The sequence below is a fragment of the Rhinopithecus roxellana genome, chromosome 1 (assembly GCF_007565055.1).
Source record: "Rhinopithecus roxellana isolate Shanxi Qingling chromosome 1, ASM756505v1, whole genome shotgun sequence".
In the NCBI taxonomy this organism is placed as follows: Eukaryota; Metazoa; Chordata; class Mammalia; order Primates; family Cercopithecidae; genus Rhinopithecus; species Rhinopithecus roxellana.
The window spans coordinates 34,473,380-34,486,408 of NC_044549.1; the positions used below are offsets into that span (position 1 = coordinate 34,473,380).

Below are 13,029 nucleotides of genomic sequence, written 5' to 3' on the forward strand. Positions count from 1 at the left end.
GAGGCAGGGGAATTGCCTGAACCCGGGAAGCAGAGGTTGCAATGAGCTGAGATCGTGCCACTGCACTCCAGCCTGGCGACAGAGCGAGACTCCATCTCAAAAAATAAAATAAAAATAAAAATAAAAAATAATCATGCAGCTAGTTCCCATCATTTCTGACTCCCTCTTCAGCTTCCAACCTGTTAAGTCTTCAGAGACAGAATGGGACAAGGCAACTATAAATATGAAGTCCTTGAAAGACGCAAACATGCTCAAAATGAAATGAAAATTTTCTCCTCACATAGGGCGTTTAACATAAAAAGCAAGTGTGCAAGCATATCCTGTTCTATGTCAGTGAAGTAGACAGACGCAGGGGGCTCAAGCTCAGAGAAACACATATCAAAACAAGTTTCCTCATTCGGATGAGATCATTCACAATCGTATGTATCTGCTATTTCCAGCCAGAACATCTTGGTCTGTCCTATAAGCTGATATTTTATGTTGAATTCTGCTTTCTATATACTATACAGTTAAATATAGATATGGTTTGCCTTCCCAGACCATACTTGATGTCTAGAAGGAAATGCCTTGGTTTTTGCATTCTTAAAAGGCTTTAGACATAAGCAAAATGAAAAGAATACTGTTATACCATGTTGGCCAATCTCATATTTAAATGGTGCGTATAAAAGTCCACAGAGTGAAAACACTTTTGCATGCTGGCAATGGCACTGCACATGAAAATCTTGGTGCTCCTGTCCGTCACAGAACCCATGATGTTGCAGCTGCCTCAAAATGAACAGAGCCAGCAACAACATCAAAACCAGATCGTGCTCAGTGATGAGCTAGAGCAGAAAACAGAAATCAGTGATTCATTAAAGTCTGAACAGACCTACACAGCTGGCTTTGTCTTTTTAGTGAATTTGTCACCTAACAAAACAGTGATTGTTTTTGTTTGTTCACTTGCTTTGATTTTAGTTTTTGGTTTTTGTTTTTCTTTTGATTACACACACACAGAGAACATTGGCTCCCACGAACCATTTCGACCTCCTGCTACAACTGAACTCCAGCATTTTCCTACACACACTTCTACTTCCCATATCAGAGGACTTCCAGTGACACCAAAATGCACTATGGGCACGTAATATCAAAACATCATGTTGTACATCCTAATATACACAATTAAAAAATCTTTTTGTATAAAAACAAGTAAGTTTTCACTGAGACCAATACAATGAATTACTATCCATCCCCTATCTGAGTGACTGGGCAAATTACTTGATCTCTCAGCATCTCCCTTTTATCATCTTTAAAACATATGGTAATATTATATGATAAAATATATGGTAAAATATATGATAATATTCTCAGCATTTTGTGATTTTAGTGTCATTCTTCATTTACTATTTGCACACTTAATAATTTTCAAAATTACATTTTAAAGAAGGGACATAGGTTAGTGACTTAAAATAAGGAGCTTGGACCAGGCATGGTGACTCACACCTGTAACCCCAGCACTTTGGGAGGCCAAGGCTGGAGGATTCTTGAGTCAAGGAGTTGGAGGCCAGTCTGGTCAACCTAGGGAGATTCTGTCTCTACACTTGAGTCAAGGAGTTGGAGATCAGCCTGGTCAACCTAGGCAGTTTCCGTCTCTACAGATAATTTCTGAAAAATTAGCCAGGTATGGTGACATGACCCCATGGTCCCAGCTACTCAAGAGGCTGAGGCAGGAGGATCGCCTGAGCCTGGTGGTTGAGGCTACAGTGCGCCGTGATTGTGCCACCGCACTCCAGTCTGGGCAACAGCATGAGACCCAGTCTCAAGAAATAAATAAGTAAAATAAAATAAGGAGCTTGAAAAGAGAAAAATGTGAAAGATACTGAGGGTGATGTAAAAGACCTACAACATTATCTAGGAATAAGAGCAACCCAGGGGTTCCATGAGACTCCCTGCAATGAACTAAACAGAAAGAAGCTGCAGCATGACCCACACCAATGGGTAATCACTGGCAGGCAGCAGCTTCCAATCTAAAAAGCGAAAGCTGTGTTTTTAAAATGTGACTTTATTACAGTGGAGATGCAAATGAGCCTCAATCTCTTTGCTCTTCAAAAGGTATTCTTGAGCACTATATGAAAGTAACATATTTACTACCAATTGTTCTTATTTGAAGGAAAATTCCTGTGTTTTCAGTTAAAAAGATAAGTTTTGTCTAATATATACACAACAGAAGGTTATTAAGCAGGATATGCTGCCATTTGCAACAATATGCCTTCCATGGATAAACATGGAGGATGTCATGCTAAGTGGAATACACCAGACACAGAAAGAAAAGTACTACAGGGTCTCTCTTATATGTGGAATATTTTAAAAAGTAAAATACATAGAAATAGCGATTAGAACAGTGGGTACCAGGTACAGGGAGTGGGAGGAAATTAGGAGCTGTAAGTCAAAAGGTACAAATCTGCAGGTAGGTAGGATGAATAAGTCTAGTATACAGTAGGAAGACTATATATAGTTAATAATATTGCATTCTATATTGAAAATTTGTGAAGAGAGTAGATTTTAGGTGCTCTTATAACAACAAAGAAGAGGGAACTATGGAAAGTGATGGATATGTTAATTTCCTTAGCTATAGCAATCATTTCACTATGTGCACGTAATATCAAAACATCATGTTGTGCATCTTAATATATACAATTAAAAATCATTTTTTAGGCCAAGCATGGTGGCTCACACCTGTAATCCCAGCACTTTGGGAGGCCAAGGCAAGCCGATCACTTGAGGTGAGGAGTTCAAGACCAGCCTGGCCAACATGGTGGAACCCCATCTCCACTAAAAATACAAAAATTAGCCAGGTGTGGTGATGTGCACCTGTAGTCCCAGCTACTCAGGAGACTGAGGCAGGAGAATCGCTTGAACCTGGGAGGCAGAAGTTGCAGTGAGCCAAGATCACACCACTGCACTCCAGCCTGGACGACAAAGTGAGACCCTGTCCCAAGAAATCATAATAATTTTTTTATAAAAAGAAAGTAAGGTTTCACTGAGATCAATACAATGAAACACTATCCGTCCACTCTCTGAGTGACTGGGCAAATTACATGACCTCTCAGAATCTCCCTTTTATCATCTTTAAAATTGTGAGAATAATATTATCAACCTCCTAGGGTTGTTGAAAATTTAAAAGAGTAAATTCCTGGAAAGAATTTTAAAGACTGTCCTACACAGTAAGTCTGCAATAAACATCAGTCAGTAGTAATAGAGGTAGTACTGTAGCAGCAGCAGTAGCAGCTGTAGCAGCAAAGCTCTATGTTGTAACTATGGCCAAATCTGTTCTAAGTCCAAAAGAGTCAGGCAGACTGCACACAACATCTTCACGTGGCACTGTTACTGTGCTCAAAAGATTTGATCTCTCATACTTAAGAGTCTGAAGGTAACCTGTTTCTTTGACTTGAAGTTGGATGAAAAACATAGATTGTATTGATGACATGTTACATACTTATGGGTTAGCCCAAGAAAGGCCAGGTAACACCTAGTTTCTCTAAATAAGAAGAAATTTATGAGGGGATCTCCAAGCCTAGTAACAGTGCCAGGAAGCATGCATTCTGAGGGCCAAAGTCTGCATTTTGAAGGCCAAGATCTGTGTGCTAAGGGCCCTGGGAACCGCTGAGGCTGCCAAAAATGCTGCATTAGCCAAAAGCCTTGCTGTCCAGCAGAGCCAACTCTTGGCTAAACCACCAAAGAAGAAAAGAAATTGGGTCTCCAAGGCCATTGCATTAGTCCTTAAAATTAAAGTATAAACTCAAAACCTTTACCCAGGTTTTGGACTTACACTTTAATTATTTTTCTTTACGGGGGAAATTAATGGACACATAAAAAATTTAAAATGTGATAAAAACCTACAAAGTTGGCTTACAAAACTGAATATTTTTATTGCCCACCAATGGAAATGATGGCTGTGTTTCAGTAGAACTTACACGTAAATACTGAAATTTGAATTTCATATAATTTTTACCTGTCATGAAACATTATGCTTCTTTGGATTTGTTCCCCAATCACTTAAAGGTTTAAAAACCAGTCTTAGTTGAAGAGCCATACGGAAACAGGTGGCAGGCTAGATTTGGCAGATGGGTCATAGTTTTGGTGACTCCTGTATTCATGTAAAAAGAAAATCAAACTTAAAATAATGTGGCCTGATGATTCAAGCTACTGAGAATAGTGTTGTTTTGTTTTAGCAACTGGACGTAAAGTGTTTGCCTCTTCACTTTTTTTAACAGGCTCTGGAAATATGGTGGCATCTCATCCCATTGCTGCCAGCACACCCGAAGGGAGCAATTATGGAACAATAGGTATGTCCTACCAGGTCTGTTCATGAAAATGTTTCCTAGTTCTCCAGAGAATATGATAGAAAGGCATTCCAGCCACTAATAACTGGGGATGTGGGCAAAGCAGTTATCCTATGAGATTGTCTTTTATTTGTAAGATGAGTCGGTTGGAGGTTTGGAAGCTTCCTCCCAGCTCTAACTTTCTCCAGTTCCGTTGTTCCGTTTCTTGGATCTGCTAGTCCCAGTTGGGCAGAATTCCTTCAATGTTTGCCATCTAATACTAAGGCCCTCTAGGGACTTTTTCATATCCAGCCTGGATTTAGGGCATGAAAGATGTGTCCCAGGGAGCCTGACGTCAATTGACCAGTTGTTTCATACTCAGGTTTCAGTGGAGTAAGGGGCGATCAGAAGACTGAGGCAGTGCTGCAGGTGAACATGGCTGTAGCCTACCAACCCTTCATTTTGGCTAACTTCATAATTGAACCTGCTGATGCCACCCAGTCGTTCAAATGGCAAACCCAATGTTCCTTAAGTGGTCTGAAAAGAATGGAATCCTAGACCTGTCTTGTTAGAGTAGAAGCGCATTGAGCTGCCTGCCCTTCCATATTGCTTGTGGACCTATGAATGATGCTCCTTAAAATGTCAGTGTAGAGGGACTGGGAATCCTGTCTTCCTGCCCTATCATTCTGTAACTTTGAGAAGCATGTGGGCTCAGTGCAGGCTACTTATTTTTAGTTCTGTAAGAACAGGATTTTTTAAAAACCATCTGAACAGAAGAAATAAAGCGGAAGGTAAGCTCAGCTCATGTGCTCATCAAGCTGCACAAATCTCCATCTGCTCTGGGAAACATTCATGGGAACAGAAGGATTCTTCTTCCTGAGAATGTTGTTTTCATTATATAATCATAGATATGGCATGTGGGTGATTTCTGTGTACAAATACTTTACCCATGAGAAACGTATAGCTGTTAGATATGTGTGAGCTCACACATATATGCAATAGATGCTATACATAGCTGTGTGCATGTGTATGTGTATATATTTATGTTCATATTTTAACATATGAAACATGAAATATAAGTACAATTTATTTTTGTATCCAAATAGTTAACAGAGCAGATGCCCTTAGATTCTAATATGTGTTCAGTCCTGAAGATAGACAAGTTAAATATAAAAATAGGAAGAGAGGAAAAATAAAAGTCCATTGAGAAGGAATAGAGAGAAAGAACAGATCTTGTGAATAAGGAGTTCATTTGGATCAACATAGTATTTGCTAGAATGAGTCTGCACCGTGCTTTTTGCATAGAGGAATGGGCTCCATAGGATCTCCATGGCTTTTGAAGGCAGATGAGTTGTCTCTGTTTCAGATGAGTCAAGCTCCAGTCCTGGAAGGCAGATGTCCTCCCCCGATGTTGGGCCACCAGGCCAGTCAGACACAGACAGCTCCGTGGAGGAGAGCGACTTTGACACCATGCCAGACATTGAGAGTGATAAAAACATCATCCGGACCAAGGTACCCACTCTGCCTCGCCGTACTCTTTGAGAGGGCAGAAAGTTTGGCAGTAGAATAAATTTCAGCAGTACCTCAGTTTCCTTTATTTTGTTTCCTTCAGGGAAAGTCACATTTCCCAGAAGGCTTAAATCAAATGTACCTACAGACTAAAAGCAATACTCTGTTAATTACCACTTGTTTTCTCGAGGAAGAAAGTGAGCACATTAAAGAGAACAGAGCATTAATATGCTCTTAAGGTCTGAAGTGGCTGACCGTGGACAATAGAGGAGGCAGGGATCCAACCAGATGGAAGAAGAGATTCATTTGAGGGGTGTACTGGGGAAGGCTCCCCGGTTCTGTGCATATCATCTTTCAGGAGGAAAGCTCATTTCTTTCTGGCTTGTAATTATTATTTTGTGTCATATCCAGCAAAAGATATGAAGGTGAAATGCACAGTGTCAGCCCTATGTAGTTCAAGAACCACACAGCAGACAGCTCTGAAGCTGGAAAATCAATTCTTGACATGTAAGAAGCACTCAAGACTTCCAATAAGTTGCCCACATCGGCCAATCCTTAATATTCCAAGGAAAATACTAGGATTTTTATTAAGGTATCATGGGAAAAACAACATTAAAAGAAAAGTCTTAAATAATTGTAATCAAGAAATTTGATTTACTTAATCAAATTTAGTAAATTTGAGTAACTGTATCCCTTGAAATTTTTTTTTTTTTTTTTTTTTTTTTTTTTGAGACAGAGCCTGGCTCTGTCACCCAGGCTGGAGTGCAGGGGCGTGATCTTGGCTCACTGCAAGCTCCACCTCCTGGGTTCACGCCATTCTCCTGCCTCAGCCTCCTGAGTAGCTGGGACTACAGGCGCCCGCCACCACGGCCGGCTAATTTTTTGTAGTTTTAGTAGAGACGGGGTTTCACCGTGTTAGCCAGGATGGTCTTTATCTCCTGACCTCGTGATCCGCCCACCTCAGCCTCCCAAAGTGTTGAGATTACAGGAGTGAGCCACCGCACCCAGCCCCCTTGAATAATTTTAACAATTTTAATTTAAATTGAGACATGTGTTAAGTTTGCCTTTGTATCTCATGCATAAACAGCTGAGTACAGTTTTGCATTCTCTTTTTATTTGGCATTCCAGATGTTCCTTTACCTGTCCGATTTGTCCAGGAAGGACCGGAGAATTGTCAGCAAAAAATATAAAATTTATTTTTGGTAAGTAGCTGACCAGCAGGACCATGGTTCCCTTAAATAAACATAAAGTTTTTTTTGTAAGAGCCACAACCACTTAGGCACAAGGTTTTAGTGTTTAATGAGGCACAGGCGTAGGGGATGATGTTACCAGCCAACTATCCGTAGACCTGAGATGGCCACACACATGGACTCAGCCTCCCTCCCAGCCAAGAGGCTGAGCTGCCTTGCAAGAAATCTCTCCCCTCAGAAACCCTCAAGCTGAATATTGTACTTTTGTGACAGCTCCTCATCTTATTTTCTCTTGAAGGATGCCCTTTAACTTGCATGCAGATCTTAGAAGGAAATAAGGGACAATGGGGCCACATGAAGTTTCATAGCAGGACCAGCAGTTTGGAAACCACACCCCTTTCATGTGATCCGTCATTCATTACTCATTACAGTTGTTAGATGTTCAATCTAACAACAGCCTAAAGAGACAGTCCCTCATAAATGATGTGGTTAAACCAGAAGCAGGTATTACTTACACTGTTTTACAAATGGTTGTAAGAAAAGAAAGAAAAAAGAAACCCTAATATTTGTTGGGTACCAATCATTAACCTTTTTAAAAAATACGTTTCAGTTAGTATTGTCAGCTTTTGCCTCTGCAACCTAACTAAAAGTATCCAAGGGAAGCTTTTCTTTACTTCTTTAATTTCCCTTTAGACAGGATACTGTGTACCAAATGCCCCAATGCAAGAGAGGGGAGAGAACGACTAGAGAAACAGGAACCACATAATCAGCTTCTGGTTATTTTTGCAAGTTAATTATGGACTTATGGGGTGGAAGCATTCTTTTAAAAATATTAACCAAAGACTCTACTGTTCATTTGAAAATAACTATTTCTGGTTCTTTCTGCCTCCATAGGAACATCATCACCATCGCTGTGTTTTACGCACTGCCCGTGATCCAGCTGGTCATTACCTACCAGACAGTAAGTGTTGCCCCAGCCCCAGAATCCCCGCTTGCTTTCTGCAGGGAGAGTCTCCACTGTGACTGACAGAGAGAGGTACAACTTAGGATCCATTCAAGAATTTCCCATTGGGGTTCCAATTGGAATTCACGATTGCTTCCTCTTTCTTTTTTTTTTTTTTTTAAGACTGAGTCTCACTCTGTCACCCTGGCTGGAGTGCAATAGCACGATGTCGGCTCACTGCAATCTCTGCCTCCCAGATTCAAGCAATTCTCCTGCCTTGGCCTCCTGAGTAACTGGGATTACAGGCATGTGCCACCATGCCCAGCTAAATTTTTTGTGTATTTTTAGTAGAGGCAGGGTTTCACCATGTTGCCCAGGCTGATCTCAAACTCCTGACCTCAGGTGATCCGCCTGCTTCAGCCTCCCAATGTACTGGGATTACAGGCATGAGCCACGGCACCCAGCCCATTTGCTTCATTTTTAACTGATCTTTCAATCTAGTTCCCAATTGTTTTATCACAAAGGGAGCTGCAATCTCTTGTATTATTTTGTCTACCAGTCTGAAATTCTTACCTTGCGCTCATTCAGTCATGATATCTATCAACTGCATCTGTTACTTAACACTCTGAGCTTTCTGATCATTATGGGATAATGAGTAGAGTAAATAAAGTTCCAGACCAAAACAAAGGAACCTGGTAGCTAATCTAGCCTGTGCCTTCCCGTTGAAGGAAAATATTTTTTTGTAAAATTAAAAACAGCTTCGTGGCTTGGCATGGTGGCTCACGTCTGTAATCCCAGAACTTTGGGAGGCCTAGGCAGGTGGATTGCCTGAGCTCAGGAGTCTGAGACCAGCCTGGGCAGCATGACAAAACCGTGTCTCTACCAAAAATACAAAAATATTAGCTGAGTGGTGTCATGCACCTGTGGTCCCAGCTACTCAGGAGGCTGAAGTGGGAGGATTGCTTAAGCCTAGGAGGTGGAGATTGCAGTAAGCTGAGATTGCAGTAAGGTGAGATTGCGCCACTGCACTCCAGCCTGAGTGACAGAGTGAGACCATGTCTCAAGAACAAAAGAAAGAAAGAAAGGAAAGAAAGAAAGAGAGAAAGAAAGAAAGAGAGAAAGAAAGAGAGAGAGAGAGAAAGAAAGAGAGAGAGAGAGAGAAAGAAAGAAAGAAAGAAAGAAAGAAAGAAAGAAAGAAAGAAAGAAAGAAAGAAAGAGCTTCATAAAACTAACAAAATATTACAGTAAAAAGAAAATGTAAAATAAAAACAAACATTTTTTAAGCAAAAATAATATGAAAGTAGTTTGAGAATCCTCATTCCTCCATAGAATCCTAGGCCAAGGTCACTTAAATTACCTTCTATAGAATTTATTACACAGAAAGCCCATTTACAATAGCACAAAGCTGAAGTTGTTTCTAATGCAGTGGCCCTCAGACTTTGCTGTGAATTAAGGTCACCTGGGAAGCTTGTACAAATCCCAGTGTCCCAGTTGTACCCCATCCCAATTAGATCAGAGCCTCTGAGGGTATAGCCAGGCATCTGTAGTGTCTAAACCCCCAGTGATTCCAACATACAGCCAAGTTTGTGTGTTAATGATCTAATAATAGTTAGCCAATTGCATACTTATTATGTAATGAGAACAAGGACTTCACAAGGTTTGAGCACCACTGTTTATAATCTAAATCTCTGCATACTTTGGGGGACTGTCAGAAGATACACCTGGACTGTGGTTTGGGAAAGTTCTTGACAGAGATGGTGATAAATAGGGAAAACTGAACACACATCTCCTTGTGTCTACCTCATGTTTACCATTTCCACCCAGAGGATGGGACAGCTCTATATACCCTCTGCATTAACCTGGAAAATAGACATAGTGTGACAGTCCGGAAACGTCCCAATGTTAACATTTCATAGTCCTTTCATCATGATAACAAAGGAAACGCATTTGGGTGAATTCCACCTTGGGGCTGCGTAAGGGGGTACACAGAATATTCCCATTCAAAGCAAGATGGTAACTTTTTCGGAAAAAAGCACCTGTGCTGTGTAAGGTGGCAGATAATGGCCCATCTGTGCAGAGGAGCACTGGTTACATTGTAAACTAGTGACAGTGCATCTCCCTGAGCCCTGTCTGCTCTTTGTGATTTCCGGCTGGGGCACAGAGGACGGAGGAAAACCACATTTCCTCTTCTCACTCTTGATTTTACAGGTGGTAAATGTCACTGGCAACCAGGACATCTGTTACTACAACTTCCTCTGTGCTCACCCCTTGGGCGTCCTGAGGTAAACCTAGTCCTCTGGTTGCCCACGAGGCATTTAGAGATGCCTTTCTGTCTAATGTTGTGATTTCAGTTTTTAAAAATACTAAAAACAACTGTGGGAAACGACCCTATTCAAGGGTAAAAAGGAACTAAACCAAGAAGTTGAGACGAGGTATGCTCCTCTCATTCCCGTATATGGTTCTCAGGAAACATTCCTAAGCATGCTAAGACGAGGGCAGTGACATTTTTTAAAATGTCAGATCTCTAGCTGTGGTGGCATTTGTTCACAGGCATGAGCTGGCAGCCTCTTGTCTCATTCGATCCATTAAACAACCTCATGAGACAGACATTACTACAATTCCTATTTTTAGATGAAGGCAGGTGAGGACTTGCTGAAGGTCCCTCAGCTGCTACCTAGCGCAGGACACAAACCCAGCCCTGTGGCCTCCCAGGCCATGCTCTAGCCACCAGAACTTGGTGACGTGGAAGAAGCATTGCCTGGGAGTTGGGAGTCTGGCTTCTTGCTCCAGAGCTGAACCAGCATTCGTTTCCTCAAATAAAGCTGCTGGCTATGATTGGCTGACACTTATCTGAAATTCACAATTAGAGAGCTGAACATCGACACTTACGTGGGTCCACCTGTGAGAACTCACTCTCACAGTGTAGCTGAAACACTTGCCCGTCTTTGAAGCAGCTGTCCTTCCCAGGACTCATACTATACAAATGCCATCGGGACATGAGAGGATGGGAGGGTGTTAGGAAGCCAAGCAGGCGCTCTTGAGAGGAAACAGACACATTGTCACAGGCTAAGTAAGCATCATAAAATGAAGGAGTTATGTTAAAGAGGATTTCTAATGCTTTTCTGATCCTGAAACCTTATGGAAAGGTTAATGGAAAACACTGATGCTGAATTCGTTCATTCCTTCATGCATCATGTATTCTCTGGTCCCTTTGATGGTCTTGACTCTCTCATGGCCTCTCACTCATCCCTGTAGTGCCTTCAACAACATTCTCAGCAATCTGGGCCACGTGCTTCTGGGCTTCCTCTTCCTGCTGATAGTCTTGTGCCGGGACATCCTCCATCGGAGAGCCCTAGAAGCCAAGGACCTCTTTGCTATGGTGAGGAGAGAGTGGGTGGGAGCTAGGGAGGGTTATGGATCCAAACAGGATCTGCAAAGGAGTGGGACATCTGGCTTGATGGTGTGATGAGTTATTATGTGTAACAAACTGCATGAGACCAGAAGCATAGGCTTCCAGATTAGTGACGTGGTGGATATGGCACTATTTAATATCTATTGACCACCCTTTCTCCTTTTGCAGGAGTACGGGATTCCCAAACACTTTGGTCTCTTCTATGCTATGGGCATTGCATTGATGATGGAAGGGGTGCTCAGTGCTTGCTACCATGTCTGCCCTAATTATTCCAACTTCCAATTCGGTAATTAGAATTTATATCTACTATACAGATTTGAATCATGAGTCTCATCCTGGAACCCTCCCCAAAAATGTCAAAGTCATGCTTGCAAGGATCAAATGGCATTTTATGTGAGCTGAGGTGGAGGACCTCCACACAGAGCATGATCTAATTGAGCAGTGAGACTGCTTTGGGATGAAAGTTATGGAGAACCCAATTTATATTGGATTGAACAATAAGGACATCCAGATGTAGAAAGGGCTTATGGTTGATTTATCTGGTGTCTCTGCCTTCATTTCTCTGTGATCTCTTTGATTGTACTAGGCCTGTTTGTTGGTTTTATCCTCAGGCTATCTTCCCTGATGGTAGGCAAAGTAACTATAGCAGCCCCCGTCTTCATAGCTCCAACCAACAATTCCAGAGGCGGCAAGCTGGGTTCCAGGAGCCTTCCATTAAGAGCGAGGAAGCTGTTTTTTGAGAAAGCCACAGATAACATCCTTTCACACCTCAGTAGCTTAAACAGTCATGAGCCCATTTTTTTTTGACAGCATCTGGCTCTGTCGCCCGGGCTGGAGTGCAGTGGCATGATCTGAGCTCACTGCAATCTCTGCCTCAAGGGTTCAAGTGACCCTCCTTCCTCAGCCTCCCTAGTAGCTGGGACTACTGGTGCACACCACCATGCCCAGATAATTTTTGCATTTTTTTGGTAGAGATGGGGTTTCACCATGTTGGCCAGGCTGGTCTCAAACTCCTAACCTCAGGTGATCTGCCTGCCTCTGCCTCCCAAAGTGCTGAGATTACAGGTGTGAGCCACCACACCCAGCCCCATGAGCCCATTCTTGAATCATTCTCTAAGCGCTGGTTAGCTCAGACCCAGGTTGCTTCACCAATCAGCAAAAAAGGTGGGACTGTCTTTAGATCAATCAGCCCTGTCCCTGGAGCCAAAGGTGGGATTAGCTTTCCTGAAGCAAAGGGGCTGAGACAGTGTGCATTTCTGAATTGAAAGCGGATAGATACTGAGTTAGTATTGAGATGCTGTTAAGAAGGAGGAAGGGAAGAGCTGATGCTGTCTAGCAAGTAATGACGCCCTCCATGCTCAAGGATGAGGATTTTTTTAAACGGTCATTTAATGTTTGTGCTCCGGCTTCTGGTTGTTAACTCTGAGCACCACAGAACTCTGTCATATTTAATTTTTTTAAATTAGAAAACATTTTCAATAGAGAAAACTACAGAGAATGGTATCATTCACCACTCAGAATGAACAAATGTCAACACTTTTAAATATTTGCCTAGATCTGCTTTTTAGAGAATAAAGCACTGTGATAAAGTTGAGGTCCTGTTTTGACGCACTTTCAAACTTAATCTCCTCCTTCCTGCCCTAAAGGCAATAACCATGATTAATTTGATATTTACCT

The 13,029-nt window shown here is 41.9% G+C and overlaps 1 protein-coding gene across 3 annotated transcripts in view; it reads left to right on the top strand.

The window, feature by feature from the left end:
- Positions 1-13,029, top strand: part of SIDT1 (SID1 transmembrane family member 1) — a 97,597-nt gene that overhangs the window by 66,380 nt on the left and 18,188 nt on the right. For all 3 annotated transcript variants that reach the window (XM_030941182.1, XM_010361023.2, XM_030941194.1), the window contains 7 exons: positions 4,251-4,322; positions 5,665-5,810; positions 6,936-7,009; positions 7,892-7,958; positions 10,149-10,222; positions 11,196-11,319; positions 11,521-11,638. In XM_030941182.1, coding sequence (XP_030797042.1) covers positions 4,251-4,322; positions 5,665-5,810; positions 6,936-7,009; positions 7,892-7,958; positions 10,149-10,222; positions 11,196-11,319; positions 11,521-11,638 — 675 coding nt within the window. The remainder of the gene's footprint in view (positions 1-4,250; positions 4,323-5,664; positions 5,811-6,935; positions 7,010-7,891; positions 7,959-10,148; positions 10,223-11,195; positions 11,320-11,520; positions 11,639-13,029) is intronic.